Source organism: Ictalurus furcatus, chromosome 4 (genome assembly GCF_023375685.1).
Source record: "Ictalurus furcatus strain D&B chromosome 4, Billie_1.0, whole genome shotgun sequence".
In the NCBI taxonomy this organism is placed as follows: Eukaryota; Metazoa; Chordata; class Actinopteri; order Siluriformes; family Ictaluridae; genus Ictalurus; species Ictalurus furcatus.
In genome coordinates, this window is record NC_071258.1 from 26817439 (window position 1) to 26836883 (window position 19445).

General features: G+C 40.8%; 2 protein-coding genes across 3 annotated transcripts in view; one reads left to right on the forward strand and one right to left on the reverse strand.

The window, feature by feature from the left end:
- LOC128606908 (F-BAR and double SH3 domains protein 2-like) overlaps positions 1-19445 on the forward strand; it is a 114876-nt gene that overhangs the window by 1391 nt on the left and 94040 nt on the right. For both annotated transcript variants that reach the window (XM_053623457.1, XM_053623458.1), the window contains exon 2: positions 11015-11112. In XM_053623457.1, coding sequence (XP_053479432.1) covers positions 11015-11112 — 98 coding nt within the window. The remainder of the gene's footprint in view (positions 1-11014; positions 11113-19445) is intronic.
- Positions 8131-9183, reverse strand: LOC128606909 (uncharacterized). The gene is made up of 2 exons (XM_053623459.1): positions 8643-9183; positions 8131-8528 (listed from the first exon to the last, which is right to left on the reverse strand). Exons 1-2 carry the CDS (start codon positions 9030-9032, stop codon positions 8322-8324), a joined length of 597 nt encoding a protein of 198 aa, XP_053479434.1. The 5' UTR covers positions 9033-9183; the 3' UTR covers positions 8131-8321.

The following is a 19445-nucleotide window of genomic DNA, read 5'->3' on the forward strand; positions in this document are numbered from 1 at the left end:
TTATCATCATATTGTATTTTTCTTTTAATACCACACATCAAAAATATTATTTCTCTATGATTTCGAACTCTTGTTTGGGACCAGATCCTCCTCTCCATTTGTGAGTAATAAGGGGACCTTAGATGATAGTTGTCCTTACGAAGACTTGCAGATTCCACAGACTTTATCGCAAGAGTTCAACTGCTCCCCAAGTCCTTCTCTGCTTCTTTCTGATTGCAGTTATAGCTTTATTGTCCTGTATTGTTCATTGCATTTATGGTTCACTGTGTTGTTCGGCCCATGGCTTGAAACATTGTACCTACAGTACTAACAATCTACGAATGACCTCCGGCTTCGTTTTCATTTGTTTCACTGACAATCGCTTGGACTTCCCTTATCTTCAGGGAATAGTTACTGAACCAATTAGGCAAAATCCTTTCCTGCCAAGCAGAGCATTGGCTCTGTAATTAACAGCTCATCTCCAGGTATTAGCTGGCCTGCCCAGACTCATCGGTGCAGTCCCACTGGGTGTCCTAGGACATCGACATCACACACCCTGGCGTTGTGCATCACTCACTTTATCTTCAGCTGCATGTTCACAGGTGTTATACACGATACTTCAGGTGTTGCTGAGCTCTCTTAAGCATGATGCCTGATCATCAAACACTTCTCGTGTTGTCACAACTGTGTTCACAGATTTAACCGTGACAGAAGACCATTGGCAAATTCTCCTTATTAATTCCATATATCCTGTGTTTATCCAGGTGTGACCTACTGAGATTAAACATTTCTTTTACAAGGGAGCCGTAGCCAAAATATTCAACTAGCTACAGACGGAAGAAGTAAACAAACAGCACAAGCACACAAGTCAGTGTATATGAAGACTCCCCACATGCTGAAGGGCTCCACCTTTCACATGTCTCTGACGCCCTTTAATCTGATTTGTAATGATTGAGTCAGCACCCACTCCTGGGGTACGGCTAAGTCGTCATTGTTAGTGTGTACTGTGTTTATTAGATGTGCAGTGTGTTTGAAAGTGTAGATTTAATGCTCTAAGTGTGCTTCCTGTGATGTAATTTCAGTTTCATCACTACCTCTGAACCTCAAGAAGACAGAAAGACAGGACAGACTGGACCCTCCTGATTATCAGCAATGTTCTGTACCATTGATCTTTTTAGATTTTATAGCAAGACAGTCAGTAGTGTAGCCAGGAATTAATGTCAGGGGTATAAGTAAATATACTAAATAAAATCACTGCATGATCTGTAAATTTACACACATATATGTGTGTATATATGTATGTATACTTTATATATATACATATGTGTGTGTGTGTGTGTGTGTGTGTGTGTATATATATATATATATATATATATATATATATATATATATATATATATATATATATATATATATATATAAAATTTAGTAAGAGCAGTGATGGCAGAAATTAAAAAAATTTAACGCACCGTCTACCATTGACTAATCTTGCCATATTAATAACATTGCCATAAAATACCTTCATGACCATTCCACTGAAAATGTTTTAAAATAAACTGCTAGTAATAAGGGAAAATGATGTAAAATCAGATCTACCCTTACTTTTCTCCACCTGCAGAAAACATCCAGTACTTCACTGAATGTCACTTTGATATCCCTATCCTAAACTAGCTAGCTGGTTAGTAACATTCAAACAGAAATGGGGAGAAATACACATTCTCAATTGGTTAGCTCTGTTTTCCATCACAACAGCTGGTAGCCAATAAAATGTGATTAAACAAAGTGATATGCTGTTTAGACATTTGGGGTGGTTAAATATGGAATTGTAATGATACGTTTGACATTTTATGAGGATTATTATAGTTCACTTACTGCGCAAAACATATTATTTGACAGATGTATAATCAGCTGTGTTGTATGGATGTTATGATAAGCACCCATTACTGAAGTATTTACAGTATGGATAGATATGTAGGCCTGAAAGCGCTTCCCATGCCCGGGGATCTTTCTGATGGCAGTCGTATGTACAAATGTGGGAGTGTACAGTAAATAGGAAACAGAGGAAATGGTTGAAACTACGAACATTACTGTTTTTCAGGGATGCATTGATTCCATGCCTCAATGTTTGATTAGATACTGACATCAAATTTAAGTATTAGCTGCGAGTACTGAACCTATGCTGACTTTTTTTTCACTGCAACATTTGCAGCTGGTAAAAATGTGTTCTATACGTGGATATATGTGGATGCCAATGGTTTGATGTATTTTATTAGCTGTTTTTCCCCTTGATATTTTAATGCATCCATCCAACATCTGCTGGTCATAATGCCTTGGGTCTGGGATAAAATCTATGTTTTTGACCAGTATATTTTGTTCAAATAGGCTTACTGCACACTGACTGGACCCCAGACAATTTCCATTGCTTTTGCTTCATAACTGCAGGGCTGAGTGATATCCTCATAGTAATTAGCCTACTTTCTGTGGCTGATAACTGGCTGATACCACAGGGCTGTTGAAATCTTGATTCTAATTGGTCATAAGGTGTTGATTAATATTTATTATAACAGCAACTCTGACAGGAGTACCTGCTGTTATTCAAATAACAGGTTTGTTATTTGCTTGTTCTAATATGTTATTGTTCCGATAGTTATGACTTACTCAAGACTTACTTAAAGCTGCAGTACTGAACTTTTGCCTCTCTATCACCATCTCTGATTGAAACATAAAACTGCAAGTTCCTTGCAGACTTTTAAAAATGTTTTTTTTGTGGGTTGTGCTTTGGCACTGCTCCTCTGTGCGGATGAGTCTGATGGTTTGAGGTATTCCTATGGATTATATATTAGCTCCAAAAATTGACAACGGAGGTGGATGTGGTTACGTATTTTCTTGGAGTAGAGATGAGTTGCTCTCTCTCATAGCTAGCAGAAAATTAGTGCAATTTACCACATTCACCAAAGCAAAAAAAAAAAACAACAAAAACATAGGAAACTCGATACCTAGCTGAATCAAACAAACAAGTGCGCTAATGTTAGCTAGCTACCTATTGAGTCACTGAAATGTCTTATCTCAGTCTTCGCTACCTCTCAAAAGTCATGCCGATATTTACTCTCGTTGTAGCACAGGCTCTGTCGCTTTCGCTTTTTGATTGCAGACTCTCCGCAGTTCGAGGTTTCTTGGTTTTGACAAGGTGATTCCCCAGATGTCAGTGATGAGTGTGTTAGAACTATCCACATTAAAAGCAGCCACCTAGATGGCAAATTTAAATTTTAAGCCACAGGCTACAAACACAAGCATCCTCAGCCCCCACACACACAACATAGTAGCCGGCTCTTCTTCTTCCTGTTTACGGACATGACAGTTACTAATTGCCCAAATCTATGAAATTGCATTCATAATGGCGTTCAGCTGGACTAGATGCAACCAGGCCTGATCACTGCAAACTCTGTTCAATCAAATCAACACTTAAATATAACTTTTTCAAAAGCATGAAGTTGGTTAAAAGGTCTTACCCAGTAACACACTATGCCAAAGTTGAAAGAAATTCCAGAAATTATGAGGAAGAAGGTCATTTGAAATACATCAGTCTGCGAAGGGTTATAAAGCTATTTCAAAGGCTCTGGGACTCCAAAGAACCACCATGAGAGCCATTATCTCCAAATGGAAAAACTCAACACAGTCGTGAACCTTCTCAGAAGTGGCCAACCTTCAAAAATTCGTCCAAGAGCACAGCAACGACTCATCCAGGAATTCACAAAAGAGCCAAGGACATCATCAAAGGAACTACAGGCCTCTCTTGCATCAATAAAGTTCACTGTTCATGACTCTACTATCAGAAAGACACTGGGCAAAAATGGCCCTGTATAAATGTATAAATACTGTGTGTATATATACTGTATAAATGTAAGTTTTGCTCTTTTATAATTTGTACTTTTTGGCCAATTTCCGTGGTAGAAGAGGAAAAAAAATTCTATGGGAACTATCACAATGTCATTTTATAACTTTAAAAAATTACAAATTGACTGAAAGCTGTTGATATGATGTTAAAGTTTGTATTGTTTTGAATCTTTTAAAAAAGTTTTTATAAATTTTGAATATTTAAAATCATGAACATATATCAGACATATTCAAACTGAAGGAATTGCAAAGGGGGTGTATACATATGAGATTTACATACCAAAAAAAGATTTAAAAGACTTTATGAAAACTCAAACCTTTACACATTTTGTGTAGTTGTGCCACATTCTAACACTGAAGTACTCTAGAACAAGTTATCACTCAAAAATACGTCTTCTTTGGGCCAATCAGTATATAAATCTGGAATGATTGACAGCCCCGCCTCATTTCACTTCAGTAATTCTTCCAGTGCTCTTGTCTCCACTGATTTTCCCACTTTAAAAAAAAAACAATCACTGCTTATACCTTCTGTCAGGGTAAATGGAGAATGTTTTGAGTACATTCATTTGAAATAAAGTCTATCAATGTATGTCCCACTTATGTTCACATTAGACAAGTATAGAGTTAACAACAGCACTGGAAATCTTTCACTAAAAACGGTTAAAAGATGGGGAAAAGGCCAGATTTAACACGCCTACAAGGAATTGTCAAATCTAACACTTTACAATTTAATTTTAATGGCGATGATAATTAGAAAGTCATTAAAACTGTTACACACACACACAGGGTGGGACTATGCATTAGTCCTCTTTGGGTTGAAATTTCTGCTGTGTAATAGGACTTATTTTCATGCTGTTCTGTTTTATTTTATTAGCTAGTTAATAATGGGCAATAAAAGCTCTGGGTGGATGGGATGACTTGGCCTTTTGTATATGTATACACTGCAGAAGGTTGAGTATTGACAAGTTTTTGGTTGGGAGCAGGGTTGAGGAGTTCAAGAGTGAGGCAGGTTCTCAAAAAAAAAAAAAAGTGGCATCATGGGAGCAAAGGCTAAATACATCTATGTAACATATTATATTACAGTTAGTTGCTGTCTACAAATTTGATTGGACAAGTGATGTTCTAAGAGTGCTGATATTTTAATATAATAGCACTGGTACATTTCACTGTTGGTATCACTCTGCTTGTCTGAATTCACTACATGAAATTCCAATTCTAGCAATAGTTTGTTACGTTGAAACGTAACTTGTGTGTTATAACACAAGGGGTATAACCTGGCCTGGGCGTTCGGGGCATTCCTGGCACTGAAGATTTTTTTCTTTAGCCCGGAATAATTATAAGCCCATTTGGAGCGGTTTGTCACTACAGTGAACAGATTCAAGACCAATCAGACAGGGTTTACAGGAAAATGCGTGGAAATACTTGTCTTATTGGCTGACAGCTTTCGATTCTGCCCAGCACTAGCTCACAGTCAGTTAGTGTGAGGGGGGAAAATGGATATATGACGGTTATTTACCAGTTTTGTGGTTGAAACTGAAACCCTAACATCCTGTCATACTGAGTAGGAAAACAAGGTGTGTAAATGTCTGTATGAGTTCCAAGTTACGTGAACATGATGTGAGCAGAGCATAAGGACAGCTAATGTACTTTCATGGGTAACAGCTAAACCCAAACAATTATAGCTTAGTTGTGCCTTCCCTTAGCTAGCGACACCAAACTAGCATAGTCTCGTGTTATATAGACAGAAAGTTTGATATTTTATTAGCCTGGTAGTCCTGTAGTGATGATACCCGAGGCAAGTTGTATGATAAATCCAACTTTTTGTCCTTTTTTCAATTTTTTTTTAAAGCAATTAGCCCTCACATGCAAGAAAAAAATGCATGGAAACAGTCTATTTTTAGAAGTATGTTTTTAAAAGTCTTTTGATGGAGAAGAATCTGATGTGGGGTCAGCCTCAGATGATCAACATTCCAGCTAATGCCCCTGTACTACACATACTACGGGCTTTCAGTCTGTCTCTTCGTTGACATAGCAATGCTCTATCCAGCTTCTTTGGGAACTATTAGAGTTGTCAGAACAAAAATAAACAAACTATTTGGCCATGTTGTGTCTGAAATGTCATTCTGAAATTTCCCGTGTATAGAACAGCTATAACATATTTGTCACGAATCGTGACGGAGCAGAGATAGGACGGATGCAAGTGCCGGATGAACAGTTGTTTATTAGAAAGAGAGACAGGCAGACAAATCCAAAACGTGATCCAAAACGTAATCCACAAACATGCAAGAGGTCAGGCGATTGGCAAACAGGCATACACGGGGCAAGGCAGGAATCTAGGTCGATAAACAAAACAAGAAACGAACTATGACGAGAGACTGGAAGCGGATAATCCAGCGCGAACTAACTCTAAACATGGACCGTGACTATGACTATGATCCAAACTAAACTAACTCTAAACATGGACCGTGACTATGAATACGCTACGAACTAAACTAACTCTAAAGTATTAATCTTCCACCTTGTGTGCTGGGAGGCGTGCGGTATATATGCGGACATAATCAGCGTCTAAACTGCTAGCAGCTGAGAGCAATACAGACCCACGTGAAATCCCAGCCAATGACAGAACAGGGAGGAGACATGACAGAAACATAAACAAAACACACGTGTCCAGATGTCACTACGGTCAACAACGGAAAAGCAGGTGCTCGCGCATTCGCGCTTGGAGCACACTGCTTCAAGGGGGAATCGTGACAGAACCCCCCCCCCCACCCCCCCAAAGGCACTCCTCCCGGAGTGCCATGAGTCATCCCATTTAATTGGCGGACCCGGCCCCCTGGACTGAATGTCCCAGGCAGAGCCAGGAAACTGCACGGTGTTCTTGGCGGCGCAGGGAAGCGGAACGACGTCCTCAGCCGGGCAGGCAGGCTGAGCAAAGTCCTCGGCGGAGCATGAAGGCAGAGCGACGACCACAGCAGGGCAGGCGGGCTGAGCGAAGTCCTCGGCGGAGCATGAAGGCAGAGCGACGTCCACAGCCGGGAAGGCGGGCTGAGCGAAGTCCTCGGCGGAGCATGAAGGCAGAGCGACGACCACAGCCGGGCAGGCAGGCTGAGCGAAGTCCTCGGCGGAGCATGAAGGCAGAGCGACCTCCACAGCCAGGCAGGCAGGCTGAGCGAAGTCCCTGCGGAGCATGAAGGCAGAGCGACGACCACAGCAGGGCAGGCAGGCTGAGCGACGTCCTCGGCGGAGCATGGAGGCGGAGCGACGTCCTCGGCGGAGCATGGAGGCGGAGCGACGTCCTCGGCGGAGCATGGAGGCGGAGCGACGTCCCCAGCTGAACTGGAAGGCAGAGCGACGTCCCCTGTAAGGCCAGGGAGAGGAGCGTGGGTCTCCGTGCGGCCAGGGAGAGGAGCGTGGGTCTCCTCGAAGCAGAAGGGGGGAACGATATTTGCCATGGAGCAGGAAGGCTGAGCGACGACCTCAGCTGAACAGGAAGACTGAGCGACGTCCACAGCTGAACAGGGAGGCTGAGCGACGACCTCAGCTGAACAGGCGGGCTGAGCGACGACCTCAGCTGAACAGGCTGGCTGAGCGACGACCTCAGCTGAACAGGCGGCCTGAGCGACGACCTCAGCAGAACAGGCGGGCTGAGCGACGACCTCAGCAGAACAGGCGGGCTGAGCGACGACCTCAGCAGAACAGGCGGGCTGAGCGACGACCTCAGCAGAACAGGCGGGCTGAGCGACGTCCTCAGCTGAAGAGGGGGGCTGAGCGACGTCCACAGCTGAACAGGGAGGCTGAGGCTCTGAGGTCACCAGGTGAACCTTGGGCATGGGCGGAGCTTGGCTGGCCGTGTCAGCAGACTCGGGCGCGGACGGAGCTTGGCTGGCCGTGTCAGCAGACTCGGGCGCGGGCGGAGCTTGGCTGGCCGTGTCAGCAGACTCAGGCGCGGGCGGAGCTTGGCTGTGCGTGTCAGCAGACTGGGGCGCGAGCGGAACTTGGCTGGCCGTGTCAGCAGACTCGGGCGCGGGCGGAGCTTGGCTGTGCGTGTCAGCAGACTGGGGCGCGAGCAGAACTTGGCTGTGCGTGTCAGCCGACTGGGGCGCGAGCAGAACTTGGTTGTGCGTGTCAGCCGACTGTGGCGCGAGCAGAACTTGGCTGTGCGTGTCAGCAGACTGGGGCGCGAGCAGAACTTGGCTGTGCTTGTCAGCAGACTGGGGCGCGAGCAGCATTTGGTCATTAGGCTGAGATATTAGCAGAGCTTGGTCAACTGGATCAGCAGGCTTGGACGTGAGCTCAGGGACGGGAGGCTTGGCTCGGACCTCAGGGACGGGAGGCTTGGCTCGGACCTCAGGGACGGGAGGCTTGGCCTGGACGTCAGAGCCTGGAAGCTTGGCTTGGGCTTCAGAGCCTGGAGGCTTGGCTTGGGCTTCAGAGCCTGGAGGCTTGACTTAGGCTTCAGAGCCTGGAGGCTTGACTTGGGCTTCAGAGCCTGGAGGCTTGACTTTGACCTGGACCTCAGGGACTGGAGGCTTGACTTGGATCTCAGAGACTGGAGGCTTGACTTGGACTTGGACCTCAGGGACTGGAGGCTTGACTTGGACCTCAGGGACTGGAGGCTTGACTTGGACCTCAGGGACTGGAGGCTTGACTTGGATCTCCGGGACTGGAGGCTTGACTTGGACTTGGACCTTAGGGACTTGAGACTTGACTTGGATTTCAGAGACTAGAGGATTGACTTGGACTTCAGAGACTGGAGGCTTGACCTGGACTTGGACCTTAGGGACTTGAGACTTAACTTGGATTTCAGAGTTGAGCTCTGCATGAAGTTGCCTGTAGTAGTGGGTAAACGGCAGGGCAGGTTCGCCTGCCAGACTTACCCCCCTGAGAAGTTGTTCTAGCTCGTCCTTCGCCTTCGGACTCCCAAATCGCATCATGAATTCCCCCACAAACTGTTCTACACTGTCCAGGTTCCTACAGTGCTTATCCAGTTTGAGCTGCACCCATTGACGGGCCGGTCCAAAGAACCGGGACCACATGAATCGGAGCCATTGCTTCTCCTCTGTCTTAGGGTCTAACAGGCTGGCGAAATAGTATTGACAGTCTACCAGAAAATATTCAGGGGCACCGAAAAATCTGTCAAATGGATCAGGAAGCTCCATAAATGTTCATTGTGGGAAGTGGACGGCGTCCATAGCGGGGACGGTTGGCGTCGACTTCCGGGTTCTGCGTCTCCTCCGTTCTCCTGCTGCGTCCATGTTTTGGCGGAAGATTCTGTCACGAATCGTGACGGAGCAGAGATAGGACGGATGCAAGAGCCGGATGAACAGTTGTTTATTAGAAAGAGAGACAGGCAGACAAATCCAAAACGTGATCCAAAACGTAATCCACAAACATGCAAGAGATCAGGCGATTGGCAAACAGGCATACACGGGGCAAGGCAGGAATCTAGGTCGATAAACAAAACAAGAAACGAACTATGACGAGAGACTGGAAGCGGATAATCCAGCGCGAACTAACTCTAAACATGGACCGTGACTATGACTATGATCCAGACTAAACTAACTCTAAACATGGACCGTGACTATGAATACACTACGAACTAAACTAACTCTAAAGTATTAATCTTCCGCCTTGTGTGCTGGGAGGCGTGCGGTATATACGCGGACATAATCAGCGTCTAAACTGCTAGCAGCTGAGAGCAATACAGACCCACGTGAAATCCCAGCCAATGACAGAACAGGGAGGAGACATGACAGAAACATAAACAAAACACACGTGTCCAGATGTCACTACGGTCAACAACGGAAAAGCAGGTGCTCGCGCATTCGCGCTTAGAGCACACTGCTTCAAGGGGGAATCGTGACAATATTCAGTCGTGCTGTTGTACTGAATATCAGCATGGCTGCGATTCACTGTGACACTGGCTGTGACTGAGCATTCTTTCTCCTGCAATGTATATAAAGTGTTCTCATGATCCCTGAAGACATTTCTCTGATCTGAGAATAACATATCTCCCACCTCTATGATTCTTTGCAAACTGTTATAACACATACTGGAAGATGTTTTGCACTCTACATACAATTGCAAGTTCTTTGTTCTGTTAGTAAATGCTTTAATAGTGTATGTTAAAAATGGGTCTAATCTGATCCAATATTGATCCAACATTTTAGGGCAGTCCAGTATCGATACTCGGCATCAGATTGGTGCATCGATGTAGCTTTTTGTTTTAGATTTACAGCCAGGCATTTTATCACTTGCAACTCTGATTGGCCTTAAACATGTGTTACACCACCTTTGTAATACGTTTAAGATTTTACAAAAGGATTGTTCACTGGAGATCTTAAAGTAAGCGCGTTCCTGTTAAAGAAATATGCTTCATCGTGACAGTTTGACTGTGGAATCGGGCTGGGTGATATGACAAAAATATCATATCACGATACTTGAGGACATTTCTACGATACACGACGTGTATCACAATATATAAAAATAAACAAATAACTGTTATACTGAGTTTGACGATAGTTTTTTTTTAATGCCTATAAATACAAAAGTATTTTTTTAATTACGTCAAATCAACAGCATCCATTCAGTACCATTTAAAAAGATTTAAATGCTGTTTACGAGGCATTTGTAAGAAAATGTGTGACTGAAGATACAATAAAATAAAGTTTAAACATTTTATATTGCACCGTTATTACTCCACTGATGTTTGTGCAGCACACAAGCAGTATGTAATATTCTTCTAGTGGCTTCACCCCAAGTGACCTTTAGCTTTGTGGGATAATATATATTATAGGTTGGTTGTTGGTGCCAGATTGTTTGGGTCATGTGTTGTGGGTTCTCTAGTGTTGTTAAAAAAAAAAAAAAATTTATGCCAAAAAGCACACTTTGAATTGAACGGAGTTGACCTGAGAGGGCAAAACACTAAAGTTTAGTCATGTCATGCACACTGGATTTATTATAGGTGGGTCAGGTTAATTCTCTTTGTTTTGTCTCGAAAGGCCATCTTCCCAGTAAACTGAGGAGCAAAATAATGAGCTTGTGTATGTGTGTGTGTTTGCATGAACAGTGAATGTTGCCACATTTACTATGAATTTGATATTAAAGATCTTTTCTTCCTTGAATGTGTTTTTATATATAGGTCAAAGTCACGCAGGAGCTGAAGACCACTCACACAGAGCAGCTCACCAGACTGCACTTTAAACACCAGACCGAATGCGACTTACTGGAAGACATGAGGTAAGCTTTTAAAGGCCCCCTCCTCACAAACACATAATTTTACATAATCACTCATGAACAAAGGATCAAAGTGGAAACTAGGGACTGACTGGGAGGTTGCGCAAAAGGGAGCGCCGGAGAAGATGATGGCTGCCGTTATTTGGAAGAACACCCAAATCACAGGACTCTGGGGCGTGATGAAAGCATTTCCTCTGCAGTTCCTGCTCAGGTGCCAAACGTTCCCAGAGCTGAACATCACAACTGAGAGTGATGTTTTGTCTCTGTGATTTGTTCCCTTTCTTTGGGTCCGATTTGCTCTTTTCACATCCTGTGACAGATCTAGTCTTGAAATGAGTGTGCCTGCTTTGGCAAACAAAGTGTGTGTGTGTATATGTGTGTGTGTGTGTGTTCAGAATAATTTTGCAACTGAAGATGAAACAGTTCAGCAACTGTTATGTCCTCTGGTTATTGTTCAAATTATGAACAAATAGATTTACATAGTCATTGAAACATTTTCACGTCTAATTGATACTTACCTTCCAGCTTGGTAGATTGTATACTTGTGTGTGTGCATGTGTTTATATCTTGACAGGGATTAAATGTATCCACAAAGATAGGAATATTTGAAAGATTTGACATTGGGCTGATCCCCATGAGCAATGTTTATTTAAAAAATAAAAAAAAAACGTTCCAAAATGTCATTCATCATTTTAGTTATTGACATTAATGTTAGGTTTAGGTGTAAGCATTGATTTACTGCATTAATAATTATATCAATGGCAGACCCTCACAAGGACAAATTGTGAAAGGTCCATACAAAATATGTGTGTGTGTTGGTGTGAGTGTGTGTGTGTGTGTGTGTGCATACAGGTACATAAATGTTTTGTTCGAGAGATGTAACTCGTAACTGTGGGACACCCCCCCACAAGGGAGTTGCAAAAGGAAATTGCTGTGCAATCAAAATGAACTCGTGTGTGTGTGTGTGTGTGTTTGAGAATAAGGGCTGTTGTCCATCCATTTTCCTGTGAGTTTGCTAGCACAATTTTTAAAACACACACACACACTGCATAGACCCATGTTTCCTGTAGCAACAACGTTATACAAGCGACACTTTGCTTATTAATCCCTAATTAATCCTCCTTCCTCATTAGCTTATTAGAAATGAATGCAAACTGCAGCTCCAAGGGCCAAGACACATCTCCCTAAATAGAAAAGCATTAAGCACTTTTACTTATGAGTGCTAATTCTTTTCCTGTATAATAGCCTTATATTTATCCATGACTTTAGTTCTTCTCACCGAAGTTGCATCCCGCGTACCGCCGATGACAAAAATATGATCATTATTACAACCATGCAAGTGATGTAATGGGTATTATTATTTCTGAAATTGCCTTGGAAGCTCTGGCAGCTCTCCATGGCTAATATACTGTCATTACTGTGTAGCACTCAGCTAATGGTGTGCTTCGTTATCTTTACGGTCCACAGAAAGAGACATTTATAAGGGTTATTCTAACTGTTCCCCGAGAAAAGGTACTGGGGGAAAAAATAACAATAACATGAGGAGGTGGGATGGAATAATTCATTGAATCAGCTGAATGTCTAAAAATCTGCCTGATCTGCAATTCTCATATTTCACTCCCCCACTAGTGACATTTACGCACTAAAATGTGACCAGCAGAAAATTCTTAGAAGCATATTTTTAAATACATGTTTTAATTAATGTAAAATGGGGGGGGGGGGGGGCACAGTGTCTTAGTGGTTAGCACGCTTGCTTTGCAGCCCCAGGGTTGGTGGTTCTTGATGATTCGAGTTCATGTTCTCCCTGTGCTTCGGGGTTTCCTCCACGTACTCCGGTTTCCTCCCTCAGTCCAAAGACACGTGTTGTAGGCTGATCGGCATTCCCAAATTGTCCGTAGTGTGTGAATGGGTGAGGAATTGTGCCCTGCTATGGGTTGGCACCCATTCTGGGTGTTCCCCGCCTTATGCCCCTGGGATATGTTCCCCGCGACTTTGTGTAGGGTAAGTGGTACAGAAAATGGGTGGACGGATGGGTTCTAATGTGAATTCATGAAAAAAATTCCTATAAAATTGTTATTTACTTCTTAACTTCATGGTTAATAATTGAGTCATATAATGGAAAACTATAACGTGACCTAGTATTTTTTAACTATAAACTGTTAACGTCACATATATGTATAAAAGTAGATAATTCTCCACTTGGAGCTGTTTGTCATTAATAACTGAACGGCAGTAAAAGAACACGACAGTGTTTTAAATTTGGAGGTGAGAGGGGAGGCGAGACCGATCAGACAGGGTTTAAAGGAAAATATGTGGAAATACTCGTGTCTTATTGGCTTACAGTCTCAATTCTGCCACACGCTAGCTCACAGTCAGTTTAGTGTGAGGGGGAAAATGGAAATACGCCGATTCTCTCTCTCTTTTTTTCTCTTTTTTTTTTCTTTTTTTTCTTTTACCAGTAAAGGGGGTTGAACCTGAAACCCTAACGTCCTCTCATGCTGAGCAGGAAAACAATGTGTGTAAATGTCTCTGAGTTGCAGATTATGTGAACATGATCTGAGCAGAGCATAAGGAAAAATAAAGTACTTTGCATGGCACTATAGCAGCTAAACCCATACAATGATAGCTTAGTTGTGCTTTGCCTTGACTAGCAACATCAGACTACCCTAGTCTCGTGTTAGATATCCAAAAAGTTTTATATTTTATTAGCCCGGTAGTCCTGTAATCATTTTCACATTTTTTTAAGCAATTATTGTTGCCCTCACATCCAAGAAAATGTCCCCATAAGGTCAAAACTGTCAGTTATTCCCATCCTTGTTGGGAGAGAAAAATATGCCCACACACACACACACACACACACACACACACACACACACACACAAGGTGGTCTTGTTGTATAAATCAATCTCCTGGCAGGAAATACGATGCTTCATTGATCTCATTCCTCTTCTGATCCTTCTGAACACCGTTCAACTGGCTGCTGCTGACGTCATCTCTTGATGATGTCACATGACCAAAGCTGTTGTTAGTCCTACACTGTAACGCTTACACACACATTCTAAAATAGACACACACTCACAACCACACTCCTTGGCTTTATTTAAGATCATATTCGTTGCAATACACATAATAGCAGACATACCTCTCTCTCTCTGTGTGTGTGTGTGTGTGTGTGTGTGTGTTTTCTGTTGTTCTGTATCTGTATTCCTCCATTGTTCTTTACCTTCTGTCCTGTTACCAGTTACTGGTTAGCCGAATGAAGATGAAGTTTCTCTCTGATTGACTGTCTGCAGGAAAAGCTGGGTGGGCGATGCAAGGCATTGTGGGGAATAGTTTAGCACGCCAGAGAGGCATTTATGCTTTCATGAGTTTTGTGGTTCCAGAATCTGGTGGATCGAGGCAAAAAACAAAGCAGAGAGAGAGACAGACAGACAAAGAGAGAAAGACAGAAAGAGAGATGTTTTGAAGGTGCCTCTTTGTGTTGTTTATGTGTTTGGGAATAATCAATTCCAGTGTGTTCTGGGAACCTCATTTCACAACGTGTGTGTGTATTGTAAAGAGAGCTTAAATTTTTATAACCAGAATAGCATTAGTGAAGTGCTGGTGGTATTTAATTAGAGCTGTGTTCGCATAAACTGAAACTTGATAGTACTAACAGCTAAAATGAACTGTAATGTGTTAAGCTTTCAGTCAGAGACACTCAACTAATTTACAGGCTTAAGCTGAGTTCAAATTAAATCGAGACAGATGACTTATATAAACCCCTAGTTTGTGTACAAATGGCTCATTTTCTGTTATTATTTGTGGACATGCCCTGTTCAGTTGTTCAATCATATTAGCTAAAATGTTAGTTATTACAGTCCCCTCTGGTGCCTTGTTTTAAGTTGTTTAACACGTCTAGATGTAAATATGAAGAAATGAAAGATGAAATTCTGATCTGTAAGTCCATGCAGGATTTCACAGAGGTTTTTGGGTTTTTTTTTTGTGATTGTTGTTTTTGTGATTAGTGATGCAACTTGCAGCATTTTTTGTGCTTTTATTTAAATTTTTTGCGGAAAACTACTTGAATTGGCGAGATTGCAATTGCACAGTCACTTTGTGATGTTTGTTGGTAAATTAGACCTTTTAGCTGTACTCATGTTAGACGCACGTGAATCGAAGCAGGCTTTGGTGGAATGCCTTGTGATGACGTCACATGATGTATCTTGGCCCAAATCTGCGAAAAATCTGTGGTAATTTAGAAAAATTGCAAACTCCTCTAAATATTACGGAAATTGCTTGATTTTGCGTTCATTTCTGCGATCGAAAAATCTTGGAGGGACTGATTTATTATCTTATATTCATCTTTTGATCTCAAACCCAAATGTCTTCAATGTATAGCAAAAGCCATGGAAATGGCCTTGCTGCTCCAATACTTTCAGAGGGGACTGTATATAATACAGATACCAATTACTGATCTCAGGTATTGGTCCAATACCATGCTAATTTACTCATACTTATTAAAAAATGCTCCAATACCAATGTCCAACACCACATGATTCTATGTAAGCCTAGTGTACGCTGTTGCACTAATGAACAGATGACACGAAATGACCACGATCTGGTCATATTTCCTGATTAACGATCAAAGCAAAACATAAAAGACTGCAAACTGTACTGAGCTACTACCTACAGTACAAGTAACCTGATAAAACAACTCATTGTGTTTAAACCATGTCTTTAATAGAGAGTGTGAGGACGTGTCTTTAATAGAGAGTGTGCGGACGGCTGAACTTATCACACAGGGCCGTATCGTTATAAGTGTGGTCATTATAAACGATCGCAAGGTACTTTGCAAATGTATTTTTGAATGTGGAGCAGTGAAGAGAACATGCACAGAAACTGTTGGGCATGAAAGCACTTCTATTCTGCGAGCACTGAGCACTGAAACATGCACGTTTCCTTCCCTGTTACTCGCCTGGGTCTAGGTGCAATACACGGCACCTTGCACTCAGTTTAATGACCACGCTCACTAACACTGCTGTACGCTCAGGTCAGACATCCTCAAACTCTCTGTTAAAGATACTATTTACACGCTATAACATCTTAAACATAAAACATAGCATGAGAAGTACGTTGTGAGCAGGACAAGGCAGCAACCAACTTAACCAAATGACTGCTTTGATTGCTTAATACTAGGGTACTTTGGTACTTGACAAGTACCAAAAATACTCATACTGTCTGTCATACAGTCTGAAAAAAATGGTATCAGTTTTAATATTGTTCTTTTCTTTCTAAACATTCTCGCAGGGCTTTCCAATCATGTGCAGTTACATGTAAGAATTAACAAGAGGAACTCATAAAAACAACACATTTTCCAGGTTCTTATTTAGCAACAGTGAACTGTTGTAAGAAAAAGGCATTTAATACTGTCTCTTCCCTTTTTTTTTGTAATTGGGGCTGAGATCTTTTGAAAGTCAAGTTCATTGCAACCAAATGGGAACTAAAGAGAGTGGAGAACTGGCGGCCGTGCCATTTTGACTCCAGTAAATTCCTCAAGCCAATCCTTTTGTATTCTTAGCTTTTGGAAATAATTTGTGAATGATTTATTTTAAAAAATCTGTTTGTCATTTGCCATGAAAATCGCAGCTCTGGGTCTAGAGGAAATGTGCACATAGGATCATGTATTGCCTATTATTATTTTTCTTCTTTCAGAGAATTTCTGTAACATTTGAGCAGTGGTGAGCATTAAAAAAAAATAGATTCATTTCTGTTATAAGATTTTCTCTTCTTATTTTTCAAAATACTTTTTGGTTCCTATGCAAAAGTTCCTGTTTCAGTACCTGTCAGTATTCCTGTGAGCTAGATTATTATTATTATTATTATTATTATTATTATTATTATTATTATTCCTTTGAAAATTGGTACAGTAGGGAAATAAGTATTGGACGCATTTAATACTTAGTGGAGAAGTCTTTGTTTGTAATGACATCTTCAAGGTTCTTTATTTATGGACTTTAATATTGTGAATTCTTTATATTTCCGGATTTCTTGAGTTAATACTGATGTCTGGTGAAAATTTAATGTGAATAACCTCATTGGAAATATATTTACTGAAAAAAATATTGACGCGTTCAGTACTTATTTCCCCCGCTGTATCTCAATATATAATTCCATTCTGGTCAAACAGGAAATCAAAAATGCACACACACACACACACACACACACACTCTCACTCAGCCCTTGCACTTCTCACTAATGAAATGGACTCATCCACTGCTCTCACCAGAGACTTTGCTGAGTCAAATTTGATTGGTGTGGACCTCTGCAGAAACGCTTTTCATTTTATCAAGAGCCGCAGTGTGATCGTCCTCTTCAACTCAACACTGCAGTAACTGTGTGTGTATGATCACGGCCTGTAAACAAGCACAACAAGCAACAATCTGACAAGTATTACATATAACAGTCTGACAAGTGTAACATATAAAAGAGAACTGACACTTGGATTAAGACAAAACTGTATTTCAACCTCTTTTGCATCTGGTTGTTTCAGGATTCTTTGAGAATCAGGATTATACCCGGATTAGGATTATACACTAGGGCTGGGCAATATGACATTATGATATCTATGTCATGATATATAAACATCATGATACTTTTTACTGAGTATTGTGAGCAGCATCAGGAAGCTCTCCATTGCTACTCACTGTAACTAATAACTAATATTATATCACCTGTTTAACTTTTGCTGTTTTTACTGGCTTTAATAATTGTTTGTTGAAGTTCTGACTTTGTAGATTTTCAGAATGTGGCTCCACGATTTTGTCAGCAAAACCTTCATCAAAACAAAATATTGTGATATAGTACATATTAGGTAGGATATTTTTATCTATTACCCACATTATTATTATTATTATTATTATTATTATTATTATTATTATTACTTTTATTACTGTTATTCCTGCAACCTGTAAATGTTTTAAGACTATAATTTTTTTATTTATTTTTTTTACAAAAGAAATTTTTTGGATCAAATATCCAAAATCCAGTTTTAAAATAGATTTCAATCTTTTTGCTAAATGATGCAAAAAATATTTGTTTGCAAGAAAAACAGGTTGAATGTGCACAAATTTACCTAATATTTCTCAACTCTCTCTCTCTCTCTCTCTCTCTCTCTCTCTATATATATATATATATATATATATTAATTACAGTGTGTGTGTATGTATGTGTGTGTGTGTGTGTGTGTGTGTGTATATATATATATATATATATATATATATATATATATATATATATATATATATATATATATTACAGTATATAGAAATTAAATTCTGCATACAAAGTCATGATTTTCTGATTTGCACTTTATGCACTATATTATGCATTATCAGATTTCATTACAGCTAACCAAATACTCAGTTAAAGGGTAACTGTATGTGAGTAAAGTCTTCTCCAGCTACAAGACACACCACACAAGACACATGAAGCGAGCAAGTATAGATGGGGCCTTTACATTTTCTGGTGTGAATATTCATACAACAGCAGCCAAGTTTAGACATGCATCATGTCCTCTAGATAATGTAAATGAAGGTGTGTGTGGGGTGGGGGGGGGGTAGTGTGGGTGTGGTGATGCGGTGAGAGATGAGAGTGATTTAGGACACCTAAAGCGATTTAAAAAGATTATCAGTGGAGAGATCAGGACTGCTGTGTTTGTGCACGTGGGGTGGGGTGGGGGGGGGGGGTGGGGGGGGTCTTAAGACTATGGCTTGAAAAACAGGTATAAGGAATTCACAAAGAGAAAGTTTTGAGTGTTGTGTAAGTATTGATCATTTGTGAGGGATGGAGGTAATACAAAGAGCGTTTAGGTGTGTGTATGCGCTCTGTTTTCATATCATCATAATCACACAACTTTTTTTTTAATCGCAAATTATGATATAGATGATCTCAAATACCCAAAAAATAAACACATGGATTAATACTGCTAAATTACCGTTTCCTGTAGTTTGTGTATATATAAATTTCTTAATTAAGTAAAAAAAAAAAATCAAGTAACTAAATAATTTAACAATTATTTAACAATCTAATTTTATATGTTCCAAAATCAAGTGTTAGAATTGTGTTAGTTATAGCAGTTATAGTTATAGCCCAATACTGTACGGCCCCACACTGCACATTTATGAAGCTAAAAATACACAGTAGCTTCTCAAAGTAAAATCGACTAAAGGTTTAAAGAGCAGAGGGAGATATTCATACTGCATACTGTTAAAGGGCATCAATTCATTTATTTGTGGTTACAGTATTTTGTGGGTTTAACATTTGTCTCTGTTTAAAATATCAATATTTTATCCTGC